The 17,698-nt window shown below is 45.8% G+C and overlaps 1 protein-coding gene across 8 annotated transcripts in view; it reads left to right on the forward strand.

The window, feature by feature from the left end:
* The first annotated feature begins 9,173 nt into the window (after positions 1-9,173).
* Positions 9,174-17,698, forward strand: part of FARP2 (FERM, ARH/RhoGEF and pleckstrin domain protein 2) — an 84,011-nt gene continuing 75,486 nt past the window's right edge. For all 8 annotated transcript variants that reach the window (XR_010071484.1, XR_010071486.1, XR_010071485.1 and 5 more), the window contains exons 1-2: positions 9,174-9,255; positions 13,529-13,760. Coding sequence is in view for 2 of the 8 variants with exons in the window: in XM_063337701.1 (XP_063193771.1) it covers positions 13,557-13,760 (204 nt within the window). In the remaining 6 variants the exon portion in view is untranslated. The remainder of the gene's footprint in view (positions 9,256-13,528; positions 13,761-17,698) is intronic.

The raw sequence follows: 17,698 nt of genomic DNA on the forward strand, positions 1-17,698 counted from the left end.
GTCTTGTGATGCTAGAAGAAAAGAATGCTTGGCATTTCGTTAACAAATTCTGCCAAAAAGGACTATTTCTCTTAACGATGCACAAAAAAGAGCTATTTCTCTTAACAATGCACTCGCAGTTTTCTATCCTAGGCAACAGTATCAAAGAGTCTAGTGCAAAAAGGGATGGAGTTTTTTTATTGCTTTATCTTCTACAAAAGCTGGAAATTAGTAGAATATCCTCACAAGACCCTGGAAGAAATGAAGTTCAGATACGTAAATTGTAACTTCGATGTCAGTTGAGTCCTCTGTTGTTTATGTCTTTGTAGAGGGCATGAATGCAGAGAAGCATCTTGTTTCCAGGTGACTACCCTGCACCACACAGAGTCCTGTCTATCAAGAGGTCAACCAGACTTGCATGAGTCTTCCTGAGCGTCTGGTACGGGCATGGCTAGGCACGCCTCGTGTCTCTTTCATTGACAACTCTGTGGCATTCTTGCTGCTTTGTCTTGCTTCTGTGCCCCAAAGGAGGATTTCCGTTGGGATTTTGCTACCTTGTTTCACAGGTTTAGTGGTTAAAAACCATGTGAACAAAACCTCTGCTAACTTCTGTTTATGTGTACAGAAAAAGGAAAAATGTCACTTTTTCTGCATTTTTCTGGACATTTAGTCGTACATCCTGAAATGCTGCATGCTTTACGGAATTATCTGAAACAGAGGGCAAGGAAGGTTGTTAACTGACAGTCTGGGCATTGTGCAAGAATATAATCCATGAAGGCTTTGGGAAGAATTGAAACTGTTGCCTCAGGAAGGCATTGTACTGGAATTCAGTACAAAGAACTGCGTGAAATTATATGATCTTCCCTAGTTGCTGTTTTCCCAACATTTGTGTATGGAATAGTGCAGAAGGAGCTTAACACTGGGCTCCTGCTGACAGATAGTGAGAGAAGGCCAGAAAGAAGCTCTTAAAGGATTCCTGCAGCGGGCAGAAAGGTTTCACTTGGGTGATTAAAACACTTTGCAATTCAACTTGCTGTTGAGCTCTTCCTGCAGCCAGCAGTTCCAGAGTGCATTTCTCAGGAGACTTAAAATGAACAGCTCTGCTACCAACTTGTTGTCTCAGAGCCCTGTTCCCACCATCCTGTCACCTCTTCCTGGAGATGCTTGATCACGGCTCTTGGCTGCAGGACGTCCTACTCATTTGGACAGCCCGGAGGGCAGAAGGCTGGGACTGGAGTCTGGTTTACCAGCCAGGCGGGTGTCTTCCCTGGGCTAGAGCAGCCATGGGAACTCCAGCTGTGTCCTACTGGACTTCTGTGTGGTACCCTGCTGCCAGAAGTGCAGACAGGTACGGAGCACAGTACGCTAAAGAATCTCTTCATCATCTGAAAAACAGAAGGTGCTGTTACTTGCTTGTGTGTCCTTTTATATGAAGATTTGAATGATGCTGAAATCAGGCTGTTGTCAGAGTAACCAGGTGAGAGCATGTGCAGCGAAGTCAGATATGGCGTAATTCTGGGTCAAGTCCAGAACCTGGGAATGGAGGGAGTGTGAGGAGGAAGAGTAAGTTTGTCTAAGGAGTGGTTTGATGGCCGCCTTTGTTGACAGTGCAGCCCAGACAGGATAGGATTGCCGGGGTTTGGCTCATAGCCACGTAAGGGTGTGTCGAAGTTTCAGGTGCATTGGGGAGTTTCTACGGTGTTTACCAAGGCAAGATCTTCTGATGTAGCTGTACGTTTGCAAGTTTAGTTTCGGTGCTTAAAATGCAGTAGACAAATGAAGCTCACTTCCACCCACAGGAATGAGAGCCTGTAAGTCTAGCGAGACAGAGGAGGTGTCCAGCTATGTCAGACAGAGAACAACACGCTTCTCAGAAACTACCTCTGGCTAGAGCAGAGGCGGCCCTACAGACAGCCTGTTGGGTTGTAAGAAGCAGGTCCCACAAAGCAAGAAGCGCAGTGCTTTGATTGCTGTGGGAAAGACTGAGCTCCTTGATAGGAAAAGTATGAGGAGAGCTACTAACTCTGCCACACCTGGGGCTTACTCCTGCTCGCTTTCTTTGAAACCCGGTATAAATGGGTTTGTAGGACTGATGCAGCTAATGGTTTGTGCTCTAGTCTCAGCCCTCCTTGGATCCTCAGCTTTGCACATATCTTCTGGGGTGATGTAACGGGTGCTTGGCGCGTCAGGTGTAAGGTATGGCTGCGCTCCAAGAGGGGTCCAAGTTGCCAGATACAAATTTCTGCTCAACCGCATAAGTCACATAAAGGAAGGTTAGAGATACTTGTGTTATAAGACGTGCCAGCCATTATTTTTATAAGCGGAAGCCAAAAATTCATGGGAAAAATCCCATGAAGGACACAGAGGAGCTCCCAACCTATGTGAGGATAACTCAGCGTATTCTATAGAATGAGTAAATAAACGCACCCTGAGAGCTAATGCAAAACACTCATTTGAACTCTGCTGCTTCAACAGCGTATTTATTAAAAAAAGGGAAAGGCGCTGACAGTAAAATGCTTTGTTCAGAACATGCCCACTCCTGCGCCTTGTAATTTGCAATTCTCCCGTTGTTTTAATGTTTTTGATTCACTTTTGCTTTAGAAGCTTTTCCATAAGGGAGAGTCTAACGCCTAGGTCAAGCTGTTCTGTAGCGGTACTTGCTCCGTGTTCAGAGCTTTCTCCGCTGCAGAGAATGTGTGGTTTGGCTCTCCACGGCTATGGCAGTGAAGCAGTTAGCTTGCTGACTGGCACTTTCTCTGGGAAGTTTGGAGCCAGAGCAAGAAAACTGGTTTTAATCTTCGTTTCACGCCCAGCAAATAGTCTCAGGCTGCTGACTTTATCCATTTCGAAACACAGAAAAACAGGGTCGCAAGAATGGCCGTGTATCCAACAGCTGGGCGCAGCCCCAGGCTGTGCCCGGGTTCTGCCTTTCGGCACCAGTGGGGAGTTCCATGTGCTGTTTCCTGGCACAAACAGCTGGAATAATTTGTTTGGTTTTGGGGCAGAGTGGGGAATCTAACAGTTCGCTGGTTTGCTAGCAGTTTACCATCCGGTCGCCTCGTTTTTTGAAAGGAACTTAAGGTAGCACAGTTAGTATTACTGAAAACCTCAAGCCAGGTTTATTTGGCAGTAAAATAATTGCCACGTTTATGTGCGATTGTAGATCCTCGATTTTTCTTTTAGTTCTGAAGTATCCTGTCTATGAAATAGGACTAGGCCTTGTTCTCCTTTATTTTTAAGATACTCTCTTTTTGAAACATACACCCTTATTAACTAGGCTTTTGTGTAGTTGTGTAGACTAAAGTTTATCGGAATGTGAAAAAGAAGCGATCTTTTTTCTTGTTAGAATTTCAGATTTTGGGGGAGTGGTGGTTTCTGTTTGGTGGTGTCTTGTTTCTTCCCCCCCCCAAACACTTCGAGGAGTTATTGATGTAGGTCTTTGAAGCACTGTACAAGTTGTGACTGGATTGAACCCCTGTGCAGCTCCTCTGAGGTAACAAATACTTCCCTGATTTTATGGGTAGGGAAATTGCATGAACCTCAATGAGGTGCTGGGTTTTTTAAAAAAATAAAAAAAGAGGGGAAGTGAGGGGGCGAGAAACGTGCCGCTTCAGAGATGCTTGGTTAACCTCACCGGGCAGGTTTTGCTGAGTAAAAAAGAGAAATAAATTGCGTGGTTGTAGAAAAGACTGTTTCATATCTGCTTCGTGTTTAGGCTGTTAAAGAACTAACATCTATCGAAAAACTTAGGATTCCGTTTAAAGCAAATTTAGGGGGATTCTGAGGGTATGCCCTTCTGTAGTAGGGTGGATTTACCACCTGGGGGCAATATGGGATTGGGCTGTGTCTGTCCTTTCACGGCAGTTTTTGCCTGGACTTTGGTTTCAATGTTGAGACTCAGCAGCCGTATCTCTTCGCAGCTTGTAGCTTGTGTACGCTCTTGGGTTTTGTGCGGTTGCTTCAGAACGGCTGTTGGCTACAGACTGAACCTTCTGGGCAGGCAGGACGTGTTTAGACAAGTGCGCTGATCAGACTGAGAGAAGTTGCAGAGCAAGTGCCTGCGTGTGTGTGTGTGCGCGCGCGCAGGCATGAACGTATGCTGTGCTTAATTTGTTTGTTGTAATTGCCACTTTCACCCTGAGAGCGAACTTAAAATACAGATACAATTATGAAAGTCAAAGCAGGCGATTGCAAAAAAGGATTGCATCCACTGATTTTTCCTGTTAGCAGGCTAGCAGGACTTTTTCCTGTAGGTAAGTGCCCACGCCTGTTCTAAAGAATTGGTTAACATTGAAGGTTTAATTCTAGGTCATAGTCTGAGGCTAGTGGACTTTGCACTTCATAAAGGGCAGTGTAATTGCTAGGTAGAGTGTGTGTAGAAGGACTCATGAAAAATGCCCCAAAGGGGAGCAATGTGAAAAGTCCAAAGGATTACCCCTGTGAGAAGTGCTATAGCATGCCTGGGGGAGGGGAGGCCAGAGTGGTTAAGATTGGAAGTGGACACCCCCACACAAAGAGTCTACAAGTTTCGGTAGCATGGTAATTAGGTTGTGTATTTGGTTTAGCAAGACGCTGCGAATGACGAGTACCTTTGACGTTATATCTCTGACAGTAGAAAAAGGTGTGTTCTGCCAGTTTTTGAAGTATCTTCATTCATTGCTGTTGAAGAACAGTATTCCTCCTGTGCCTCCAGGTCAATTTTAGCGGTAAGTGAACCTGGTGAAAGAGAGTAATTCTGGAAAGTGATATGTACAGGTAGGTCCATGTTACTCATTCTTTGTGCTGATCATGTGGATCAAATCTCCAGTTATCCAGCAATTCCTGTTCGCCTCGGCTCGAGTCTTTTGCCCTTTGATTTATGACAGTCAGCTTATTGATAAATTCTACAGTTTCACTCTCTTTCATGTTTTCCTACCGTCTGGGGTACAAGTGGGCTACGAGTACAGAACAACGCCTGACTATAATTGCTGGAATTGGCTTGGTTTTCCTATTTGAGAAGTGGTCTGATGCCATTCTGAGCTGTTAGGTAGAGAACTTGTTTATCGCCGATGAGACAGGTTGAGAAGTGATTCGCCAATCCGCGTAGACCAGTCTCTACTGAGACGTCTGAGTCAAGGCGGAAGGCAATCCAGAGGATAGGTCCGTGAGACAAGGCAACTAGTCTCCTGTCTGGTTCTGCTGCACAGACCATTACAAACTGCAGGGTACTTGACTCAGCTCTTTTGGGATGAAACGCTTTCAGACCAGGAACATGACCAGGGTAGTCACTAATTGTCATGACAGTCAACCTAAGATGTGAACGCATTTGTGGAAATAGGAATTTTTCACTTGGTGGACCTCTGAGGTGCTCTACAGCTGGTACTGTGACACCAGGTCTTCAAAGGTGATGGGAAAGAGGAGTGATCGTCCTGTGGAGAAAGCTAGAAGCCCCTGCAGTTAGTCCTAACGGATGCTATGCTTAGTCTTCGGTTAACAATGTGTACAGGAGAGCGTTGAATATCTCCAGGTAGTAATTGATGGGAGAATTGTAGTACAAGGCACCGCACTAGCTTGAACCAAAGTAGGAGAATGGCAGTGAACTGTGGCATTCTCTGTGAACCACTCCTCCAGCCGGACTCTGGTGTTTCGGTTGGTCTGCCTGCAGTGAAATCCCTACCAATTCTTCTAATTCTTCTACCAATTCCCTACCAGACCTTCAGCCTTGGCATGCCTGCGTGTATTGCCATTATAGAACCCCGGTGTAACAAGCTAGAGAAGTGAACTAGCGGTGTTCAGCCCCATCAAAGTGGGGAAGTGTGGCATGCATTTTATAAAACGCTGGCTTAAATGATTGGAACTGTTTCCATTCTCAGCTCTGCCTGTCTTCTGCTATAGACAGGAGGGGAGACGTAGTGTAGGATTTTGGAATTGCTTGCGTTGTTATTATGAGATAGGAGACCTCTAAGAAACAGAACTTTGTAGTATGTATTTGGAAAATTTGTGCTAACCAAATTAGCAATAGGTATGATTTTTCGGTCTGCAGGGTTTCGCTTTGCCGTGATGAATCATTTGAACAGGAAGAAGCTTTTTCCAGCTGCTGTTTTTCTTGGTTGTATAAGAAGCCTGCTTTGACGGACTTTAATCATCCAGAGGGTGATTAAAGAAAGTGATGATATCATAGTGTCGTAAAGGGGTAATTCTAATTGCCCCACTCAGGCCAAGAGGAGAATATGGTGCAGATTATCTGTAATGTTAGTTGAGTGAGTAAGTTACACCTCATTAGCAGTTTGTTCTGACACTGCAGTCCTTCCAATAGCAGCATCTGACTTTCATGTGTAATGACAATTGTTCTCCTTCTAGCTTTGTTCTCTAAACTCCCTCCAGTTGCAAAGGATTCAAACATCCTGCCTGGATGGTCAGAAAGTTTTCTGTCATGGGAGTTAAGGAAACTCAGAGGTCTTTGCGGATGGCTTTACAGAAGAACATATTCCTGAGTCCGTGTGTAGTGGGTTAGATAACCATCTGTTCCCTCTTTTACATTTCAGATTCACCAACACCGTGTCTCGAGCATGTTTTGCGTGTTCCCGTTGCTGAGCGTTTTTGTAAACGACCATGCGTAGAACAGAGGTTCACCTTGCTAAGGCACTTCCTATTTGTGCCCTGTTTGGCTTTGAGCAGGAATCGCATCATCTGCTCATGGGCTCTTCCCTGCCAAATGATTCAGTGAGCGCAGAGGGCAGAGTTGTCATCTTCTGGCTTGTAAAAGTGGAGTCTTGTCTTGTGGTGGAAAGAAGTGAAGATGGCGGGTGGTGCCATATCCCTTCGTAGCCTGGTCCTAAGCACGTGAGTAGAAGTGTGAAAATGGGTGGTGACTTTTCTAACAGTTACCTGTTATAGTGACATGCAGGTATGTTATAGTTTTCTTACACACACACACACATATATATATCTAAGAAAACCTGTTACAGAAATGTTTTATCATTTAGGCAGCAATAGCTGCCAGGTACCATCAGCATGGATGGCATTGTCTGCCCTGAAGAACTGGGAATGCAGGTATGAAAAGGAGAGACTTCTTAAGGTTCGGGTTCATGGCAAGTAAACCGGTCTCAGAGGAATACTGGTGTATCCTGCTAAAATCCTCGTGCTGTGATGGAAAATAATTATTTTTTTTTTTTTTGCCTGTGGTGGGTAGAAAGGCTAGGAATGAGCTGCGTGTAGAAACAGAGGTATGAGGTATGTGGACACTTAAACAAGCAGAACCTTCAGTGCCTTTTCATTACTGGATTGTTTCAGTGCAGTAAATGACACGTGTTTCGCGTGAGCAATAAAAATTAGCAATATACAGTGAAGCATAACCAGCAGGGTGTTGAGGCTTCTAAAGACTGTACTATATCTGTAATTATTGCTTCCTCTCTCTGATTGTTGCCGTATGTTGCTTTCTAAAGTGATCACATCAGATTTGTTCTCCGACGTAGCTGGTTTTTTGTACCAGAAAAAATTTGTGCTCTTTTAGATGTTAAATTAAGTGATTGAAATGAAGATTACTCTGAAGTGTCTGCACTTTAAAGGATGTGAAACTGTATTAGCGCTTAAGCTGCAAATAAAATCGACTACTCCGTTTTCATTGCCTATGGAAGTGCAGCGCAAACAGTAGGCAAAACAGAATACTGAAACATCCTTTTCAGTAGTGAAAGTGCTTCAGTTTTTATGAATAAAAACACAAATGTTTTTATGAATGGAGTTATTTAAAATGCTGCATATGCTTTTGCAACTTTCCTAGGTTTTTTGTATGCATGAGATTCTTCAGATCCATTTCACTCTCTCAGGAGAAGAAATAATGGGATGTATTTTTAAAACCTTGTGTCTTTTTTTCTTTTTAAGAGATGAGAATGTTGCTAGTCAGGAATTACTCAACTCGTTAAATTTGTGAGTTGCTTCTTTCTTCGGGTAAGAGCGGTGAAGCTGCTCCAAGTTGAAAGGGCTGTTCTGCATGATTTATATGTTTTGTTAATATAAAAGCCATATGCTATGCTAATATCTTGTTTTTGAAAGTGTTGTGATAAGGTCGAGTTCTCAGAAACACGGTGGCTCTTTGCATTTCTTGCGCTATTGGCCATCAATCCTTTCCTAAAGACACACAAGTATTTCCCTGGGTTCTGTTGCCTGTGGTCTGGAAGAGCAGGCTATAGCGCGACGTGGTCCCTCGGGGTGGCCGGGGGTTGTGGAAGGCAGGGCTGTATGTTCCTGTTATCCCTCACCCTCGGCATCTGCTTTGGAGCAGACGCAGAATCCGGAAGGCGCAAAAGGTCTATTCGGGCAGAGCCTTGTGCATCCTCTGCTGAATTTCCTACCACGTTTGGTTCTTGGCTGTGTTGGCGAGGGACGGGCTTGCTGGCTGGGGAGCGAGGAGGAGGAGGAGGAGGATGTTCTGATGGTCCCCTTCAAGCCTCGGGCAGCGCCCGATGGTCTGTGCTGGGTCTCAGCCCGTGGGCGCTGCAGCGCCCGGGTCTGCTCTCCCGCTCTGTAGCTCCGCAGCTCTTTTCTATTTAAATGTTGTCTGCTTGTGAAAAAGAATGTTAACTAAATGACGACCTGCAATGTCCATTATTCAAAGCAAAACGTCTGAGATTTGTTGCCTGATTCTTCGTGACTGCATAAGGGAATGGAATCTTCCCCAGCGGAGCGTTCGCCTTGGCCAAGGGGCCTTGCCGGCGTTTTGTGGCCCTGGAGGGAGCGCGGTGGGCGCCGCCATCTGCGCCTCTGCCATTTTATCTTCCTTTTTTGGGGGTGGGGGTGAGGGTCAGGCCCCCTCTGCCCTTCGGCTCCGCCAGGGAAGGGTTTGGCATAAACATTCTTTTAAAGCTTGCAACTCCCAGTGCCTCCCTCATGCCGGAAAAATACACTTCGGCGTTTACTTTCCTTTTTTTTTTTTTAAATATAATCCTAAAAAACTCGGCAGGACGGACTGGACGCTGTTGCGGGGAGGAGAGGGCCATGGCTGCCCCGCGCGGTGCCCGGAGGAGGGGACCGCTCGCCCGTCTCTCCCGAGGGGGGGGTTTCCCCGGGACTCCCGCAGCCGGGGCGCGCTTCACCCGCCGCTGACAGCGCTCGCCGGGGCCGGGGCGGGGGGCGCGGGGCGGCCCCGGAGCTCCTCCGCCCCTCGCCGCCCCGCCCCCGGGCCCGATCGGCCAATGGCGACGCGCGCTGGGCGGGGCGGGGCGGGGCCGCGGAGGGCCAGTGCGCGCGGGCTGCGCGGGGCCTGGGCGGCGGCGGCCGAGCCCTCGGAGCTGAGCTGAGGTGAGGCGAGGCCCGGCGGGAGCGGGGGGTTGCCGGCCGCCGGGCGGGTCTAGAGTGGGGCTGTAGGCCGGCGGCCCAGCCCGGCGTCGGGCGCTTCCGCCGCCTGCGACCCCTGTCGTGCGCTGCGGCCCCGGGCGGAGGCTTTCGCGAGGGGGCCCGGCCCGGCCCGGCCCGCTCCGCTCCGCCGGAGGGTCTGCGGGCCTCGCTGCCCCAGCCCTGAGGGCGGGGGCTCTGGCTGGCGGGCGGGGTGGGTCGGGAGCGCCTTCCCCAGCGCGCTGCTGGGGGCCTGGTCTGGGCGGCCTCGCCGCTTTCTTCTCAGATGGGGAGTGTTCGAGCACTTGCGCCCCATCCCCTCCCCTCCTCGTCCGCTTCCCTGCCACGGACCCCCGCGGCTCGCCGGGGGTGCGAGGGGTTCAGTGCTGCGCCGCACCGCTGGTTCCCTGTGATCAATGCAAGAAGCGCTCCTGCACCCCCACTCTGGCTGCTCTCCTCCACCCTCCTTCCCTCCATCCATCTCCTTCCAGGCAAGCGCGTGGTCTCCGGCACACGGTGCTGCCGGCCGGTGGGGCTGGGGCACTCGTAGTCTTCATCCTTCTTCGTTGCAGTTGTTGGATTCCTGATGCATCCGTTGGTGCCACCGTGGTGTAGTGGTGCTGATGGGTTGGCATTGCCTAGTTGAAAGGGTAAAAGATGAAAGTTTTGCTTTTGGTGGACTGAAGGGACCTGATTTGAGAGTTCCTGCTGAGAGTATTTCCTTGCTGCAGGCGGTGGGGATCCCTTCCTATGGGAGGCAGGGATCACCCTGCTCACACTGGGGGGGGGCTGGGAAACTGATGTTACTTCAGACCAACCTTCTGCATAGGTGACGGAGGGAGTGTTGTAGTGACTCTGTCACCGACCAAAACACAAAGTACGTGGAGGAGTTCCTTCAGAAGCCCTTGGTGTCTTGCATAGGCATATCTTCAGGTGTAAGCTGCCTTTCCAGATTTGCTGTTAGCTGAAAAACACTGTCTTGCTTCTGGGAAAATAAGTTTATTCCATTCAAGTAGAAGATAAAATTAATTGCGACTTCGAAGCTATTTCAAAAAGGAAACAAAAAGTACATAGCTACCTAAATTTTGTAAGTTTTGTTCCCAGCTGCTCCATTAGACTCACTTGGGGCCAAGAGTGACACTCATTCTGTTTCTGTGCTTCAGGGAGTTGATTTAGCTTTGATGCCTCATTCCTGTTTATAGGAAATTATCAGGATAAGCACTGGATGCAAAGAAGTTCAGGGTGGGTGAATGCAAGGAAGATTTTTTTTTTCCTTAGAACTGTTAATATTGTGGTAACGTTGTATTTTACTTTTGCATTGGTGAGAAGGTAAATGAGACCTTGCTCTGGCTCGCCTGGGGTTGGAGGCTCTCAATGCTGTTGCATGCTTTCTCTGCTCTGCCCATAGATCCTTTTGTTCTTTACGGTGCTTGCAACTGGTCTCAGGCTTCACTCTTCCATTTTCCTTCATCTTTTGTTTAGTCAGCCCCTTTAACTGAAACCCTTCCTAAGTCAAGGCACAATGTGGTTTTTTTTAAGAAATGTCCTATGTAGTCAGCTTACATAAAACATGGTATGGAACTGTAACTGGTGGTGAAACTGGAAATAGTGCTTGGCTTGGTTAATACTCCTCACACTTTTGGTTTTTGAGGCAGTTGGAGCAGGTCGGACTGTCTGGGGATTCGTAATGGTTGTGACAGCATAGGTAACGTGCACCGGGAGGGCACTGGATGTGGCATGGGGAGATGCTCACAACTGCCACGCAGCGGGCAGGGCATTGCTATTCTAGGGGAATGTGGCTTGCTTCTGCAGATTGTGTTTTCTGCCTAGGTGCTTGTTAGACCTTAAAAATCAGACTATATGCTGGCTGGGGACTAGTCTAGTGGTAAATATTTTTGTGAATGTGTCATCAGCAAGACGCGAGGCCAGGCCCTGTTGAGTTCACTTTTCCTGTTAACACCAGTGAGGAAGGACTTTCACATCTGCAGTTTCTGCTTGGCATGACTGTGGTCTCTCCTGGCTGGTAATCAAAGCTAGTAAAAGCACCCAGGAGCTCCTTGTTTAGTCCGGAGTTGGGTGGCCTGCCTGCCTTGCCTTTGGGAACCGGCTGGCTTCAGCTGGAGGAGGGGCTGCTGAAGCCTCTCTGCTGCGAGACTGCGCCCTGCACTGCCTCGGCTGTCACGGCTCACATCTTTTTCCTTTTGAGGAACGGCAGTGTCTGTCCCTTCCAGTAGCTGTTTATTTGGAATGGGATGAATGTGTTTATGGAGCGCTAATTTTAAGAGCGGTTGTCTAATAAATAGCCTTGTGAGGAGTATAACTGATTTTGGGCAACTTCAGTTGCTCGTGCGCTTCTGAATGGCAGTAGCAAAATCTTACCATATGGTTAAGTTACAAGGTACACAGTATTGACGGGATATAGATGACACTGAGCTATGGTTTCTCTTCAGATTAGCAGTTAGAGTTGTAACCTGGGCAACCGTCTCTGCTGATTTTTTTGCTGTTGTGGTGGTTTTAAAATCTGTGACCTAGAAGTTTTTCTCCTCGGCTGTGTGGCCATACAAACTGGGAAGTTCGGTGAAAGGATATGCACAAAACAGTCTGAGAAAGAAACTTCCTGCTAATCTGTCACCTAAACCCGGTAGATCGGGCACTGGGCAGCGTATGAACACTTTTAAGGTTGAGATCATCCTTCTCGTGGTTTCTCGTTGCATGTGTCATCAGCCAGGAGGCTGGAGGCATCTCTCTAGTGGTCTTGAGCTGTGCTGCTCGGGCACGGCCCTGCAGCACTCGCAAGGGCTCCCAGAGACTGCTACGCCAAACAAGTCTTGTGGTAGGTGTAATTAGGTAGGAGGCATCTGTCTCCTCTGCTGTGATAAGTTCATCTGTACAGGGGTCTGCAAGTATAAAAAGAAAAAAAACAACCCATAATGTTGAAACCTACTGGTCTGCAAGCCAGGAAGAGATTTGACCACTCTCTATGTGTGCAAGGATTAAAATCTAACCTCCCCCTTAATTTTTAACAACATATAAGGCTGGCTCCGTTTAACTCCATGGAGCGGGCTGTCTACCTACTCAAAGCGTAGAGGGACAAAGGAATGTTTTCATGATCTGCCTCTCTCCTTTTTAGACAAAACACGTTTATTACAAAACAATAATCTGACACTTCATTGAATTTTTTGTAGTGTGGTGCCCGTGCGAAGGCTGTCCCAGCGTCAGTATCCACATACTTTTGATTGTTCAGACATAGTGTGCTATTTGGGAAATGCAACCAAAAGCGCTGAGGAGCCTGTTGGTTTCCGTGTATGTTTCTGCTGAGCGCCATGCATGTTGTTGACAAATACTTCATGCCGGCAGTAGCTTTGTTGGGTGTCTTGTACCCTGAGCACACCTGCCTTGTGTTCATGTAGACCCCACTGCAATTCCCCTGCGAATATACCACTGCTCCTGTGATGCAGGAGAGCCGGGAATAGGCACACAGGTTTTTTTTCCCCCCACGTCAAATTAAAGATTTGCTCCGCAACAACTGCCGCCAAACCATGGAAGTAATAAGGATCGTGGTGTAGAAGTTGGCCTACTTGAACTAGTGTAGATTTCTGTAATTGAGATTTTTGCCTACTGACTTAATCTGGGTACAGCACAGGTTTGCTCATAAGGTGCAGAACTGTTATCTGCGGCAGAAATCTGCGTTATGAAGGCACTGAGCTGCTAGCATTGGAGTAGTTACGGTTTTGCATGAGTCATCATTTTGGGGGATGAAGAAAGTTAATTGTTCCTGTTATCTTAGGGTGCGGTCTGATGTGGTAGCAAAGTCGATGGGACGGCTAGGTACCAGCAAAAGGCAGAGTCCTGCCTTACCCTCCCCTGCCTGCTCCAGGTGGCTTTTCTTGTGCTGTCAGCAGCACTGACGCTGCTTGTGGCAACCTGGTTTAGGGAGCTAAATTGGCAGAAAAATTAATCAGAAATTAAAATGGCAGTGGGCGTAGGGCACAGGTTTGAGTATCCTGTTACCTAACCATGTTTTGGAGGTTGTTTTTTTTTTTTTTTTTTTTGCCATATTTTTCTTCCCAGCAGCTGGGTTTTGACCGGAGTTTCATCAACTTTATTATTAGTTTTGATAGCGGGATGATGAGCATTAAGTAAGGACTTTGTGTGTGATTGTGCTTCAGCGGGTAGTATTTTCATACGGGTTATCAGTGGAAAACTACCTTTCAGGCTGTAATCCTCTATATTCTTCCAGGTTTCTCTAGACTCTGCTCTGTTGAAAGATGGGAGAGATAGAAGGAACATACAGAGTCCTGCAGACTCCTGGCTCTCGTCTGGGTGTCCAGAAGACCACAGGAGTGAGTACCTTGGAGCCAGGACAGAACCTCTCTACTGCAATGGCATCATCACCTGCCAAAATGCACGAGCGGGACCTACCAATCAAAATAAAGATGTTGGACAACACGGTGGAAGTACTTGACATAGAGGTAAGAGAGTTTTAAACCTGATTTCATGTACACTTAGCCTCTGATAATGTGAAGCTCAGAGGATGTGCTGCTGTTCCGAGCTGGGATGTTTTGAGGCAATATCTGAATAAAGATTCCTGTAGGCATTTCACCTGCTTACAAGTAGTTAAATGAGTAGCACATCTTGGTTTTTTTAAATCTTTTAGGTATAACAGATGTTTTGTGTTTTTTAACAGACTTTAAATGCAAGCACACACTGTAACAAGAAGCTTTAACTGTTATTTGCTTTGGGGGAACACCAACTATGTTCTGCCAAACTGTTCCTGCTTTGAGCTTTGTCGATTTGGCAGCTGGGAAAGCAGAAGAAATGTGGGGTTTTTTTTTTTAGTTACTACTTTTTATTAATTATTTTAATGGTTCGTGCCCTCTTCAAGTAAACTTGCTCCTATTTGGAAGCTTTTGATTGTTGCCACCATTTGAGAGGGAAGAACCAGAGGAGGGGCGATGTTTTTGATAACTTGTATTTAAGAGTATTCTTGCTTAGCAATTGGGGAAATCCGCCTTAAGAAATACAAACCATGCTCAAATTGGTGTGCTTCTGTTTTTAAACAATCAAAAATTTTTATTCTTCAAATTCTTGTCTCATTCTCAGCATTAACTTCGGACTTTAATTTAAGCTTGCCTAAAGATCTGTTGTTAGAAAACAGCTCTCTTCTAGTGAAGATACTCAGCTATGAGGTATTCCACATTAGTACCAAATTGACTTTATAATTAGCACTGATAGTCCTAGTTTGTTGCATAGACTTAAACAGCTTTTTCCAAATTGAGTGAAAAAGATGTCTGTGGAGCTCTAAAGAAATAGTGGCCTTTGGGCGTGTCCTCTACAGATTGCTGTCCAGCTGTTCAGCTCTCAAACGTGAAATCTGATTATTTTTTTGTTTGTTTTTTATTTAAGTGTGAGGCTATGCCTGTGTTCTCCCACCTGAGGACACAGAGGGTACAGTAAACCCATCCGTCCCTCAATTACTGCATAGAACACAATATTTTATTTTATTTTATTTTATTTTATTTTATTTTATTTTATTTTATTTTATTTTATTTTATTTTATTTTATTTTATTTTATTTTATTTTATTTTATTTTATTTTATTTTATTTTATTTTATTTTATTTTATTTTATTTTATTTTATTTGAATATTTTTAAAGAAACATCTGCTGACTTTGGTACTATTGATGTGGGATTTTTTTATTTTTTTCAAGTTGGTGTAGATGTTGGTGCTTATGTGTTTTTATTTTAAAAAAGAAGAAAAAACCCCAACAACCAAGCAACTCGTTCAACCCTGTAATTTTGAAAATAGGTGCAAGCTGTTAAAATCAAGAAAGAATTTATAACTCCTAGTTCCTGCTTTATTACATGAAGTCAATGACTAGAAATCTCCTGTATATTAGCATAGATGCTTTCCTTCTCTTCCTTGTCATATTTGTACCAATTCTGTCTCTTCTTCTCATGCAAATCACCCACTTTCCTCAGTAACCTTACCCTCGTCTTCTTACTCTTATCTGGCTCTTTCTGACACAGTCAAACCCTGCTTTTATTGCCTTATCAAAGGCTTTTATTGCCTTTGATCTGTTACTGAAGGGAAATCCTGTGGCTATACTTGTCTCTGGCAACAACCTCAGGTTCCTTTTTCACCTTCAGGCTTGCTGATGCTTGAGTGGCCCTATGGTCCTGTCCTGGAGCTCTGCACTAGCTTCTCTGCTGTTCTCTACTTCTGAGCACCCTCCCTTGGTTCCCCTTGGTTCTCATCTGCACTCAGTACCGTTCGCTCCTTTCCACAATACCTTATTTTGTGAAACTGTCTTGACCTGCTTCTCCTTTGCCTGCTTGGAACAGTCTTGACTGTATATCCTTCCAGTTATCTTCGTTGCTTTCTGGCTTCCGTTGCAGGTCCAGTTTAGCTCCATCCTTAACCCCTTGTTTTATCATGCAGCACTTGGTTGTTAGTCTTACCACCGAACAGAAATTCAGTTCTTTATGATGTCTCAACTCTTGACTGTCTCTTGGCTCTGAATAAAATCATCCTTTGCCTGATGAAACGTAGTTTTGATATTTATGTGTCACATCAAGCTTCAAATGTAACAAAACCCCATGAATTCCTCACTCACAGTATTTTTTTGTCTCCTGTGAGTCTCATCTGTCTGACCAATGATGTAGTTCCTGTTCACCTCTGATTCCTTCATTTCCTTTAGTGGGCCATCTCCTGCGGGTGTGCTGTACAATCTCTAGGATGGTACTGTTTAACTAAACAGCTAAAATTCATCCCATCCAGGACCACCTCGTTTCACACCTTCATTGTCGTGATCACCTTGTTGGTTTGAGCCTTTCCAGTCTTGCAGCATAGGTACCTGTTTCGCATGTTGCAGTAAGAGGGAACCTGCTCAGTCGTCGTTCCTAGCAGCTGCTGCCTGACCATTTTTTGCATTGCTCTGCTGCCTCCCTCTGTAGCTTTAAATGTAGGTTGCTCACCTCTGCTTTCAAGGTCCTTTAGGGTCCTACCTGTAGTCTCATGCAGGAGAAGGTGCTTTGCTCTGTCCCCTAACTGGGCCACAATGCAGTACATTTGTTGCTGCTGTTGTTTTCTCCCACCACAACGAGAGGTTTCCCATAATTAGGAACTATCTTAGTTTTCTCTTTTTACCTGGAAAGCGCGCTCTGGTTACAAAATCCAAAAAAGCAGCTAAATTTGGGCAACTAGAGTGCTGAGTCCATAGTTAATTAGAATTACTATTCTTCTTTAGTTCAGGCAGAACTAAAGAATTTAGTAGTGTTTGCCTGATGAAGCAACAAGGAGAAGGGGTCATCCTTTGTTCTTCTGTAAAGCATCGAGCACAAAAAGGTGTGTAGTCAGCAGCTGTAGCATTAGAGTCCTACTAATACACTGCCTGTGTCTCCTTTCCTTTGTGTCTAAGCGAGGGAGCAAATGATAGCAAACAAATGATAGCAAACTCTGCCTCCTCATTTGTTTGGTGGACTGGTGGGGTAGCAGTAACTGACTGCTGTTTGTGATGGAAAAGTGAAATTTTTCACTCGGGGATTGAGGGCAGGAATTAGGAAAAGTCAGCCACATTTGCTGAATAGGTGGTGTGGGCTAGCACAGATGTGTTTTTTTAAAAGCATTGAGAGAAATTCATGATTAAGCAGCTGTCCTAGAGGGATTGAGGCTCTGATTGCAGTGCTGCTTGCCTACACCTTTTGCTTTTGCGTTTGTTTTCACTGAGTGTGGAAATGAGAGGGGATGTTGTATTCATTACCTGCTTCGTGGGGTTTGTGTTTATTGATTCAGGTCAGCAATAATTTTTCACTGTAGCAGGATACTGAGGCCTTTCTCGTAGGTGCTGTGGGCACTGCCTTCTGACAGAGATGTAGCTTATGGCAAAAGGCATTTCCCCCTCCCCTTCAAATCCTTTTCCCTTCTGTCTTTCAGAACTGCGGCAAATAAGTTTTTACTTATAAAAGGGTGTGTCAGTGGAAGAGACTGACTAGCCACAGCGGTCAGCTTCTGGAAAGGGGCTGTCTTTTTGCAGTGCGGTGGCCCTGTCTACAGCCTTGCTTAGGAAACTGCCTAAAATGAGCCACATCAGCAATTTAACTGTACGGGATAAAGAGTAGCTGCAGTAACAATTCAATCCATGCGACTTTTCCTTGTTGTCCCCTCCTTTCTCCAAGATGCATTTAAAACATTTGCTCCTCTCCTGGCAGGTGTTGGTGGATACTCTTGTTTGGTAGCTCTTCCCTGTCATTTGGGTTTTTTAACTCGCCAAAGAATGAGACTAACAAAGTGGCGTAACGGATGGGATGAGAACGAAAAAAGGAAAGGACAGTCTTTCCTTCATGTTATTGTTGTATCTAGACCAGTGTGTTAAAAGTTCAATATGGCTACAATCCACTGCCTTTTGTCT

The sequence above is a fragment of the Chroicocephalus ridibundus genome, chromosome 6, assembly GCF_963924245.1.
Source record: "Chroicocephalus ridibundus chromosome 6, bChrRid1.1, whole genome shotgun sequence".
Lineage (NCBI taxonomy): Eukaryota > Metazoa > Chordata > Aves > Charadriiformes > Laridae > Chroicocephalus > Chroicocephalus ridibundus.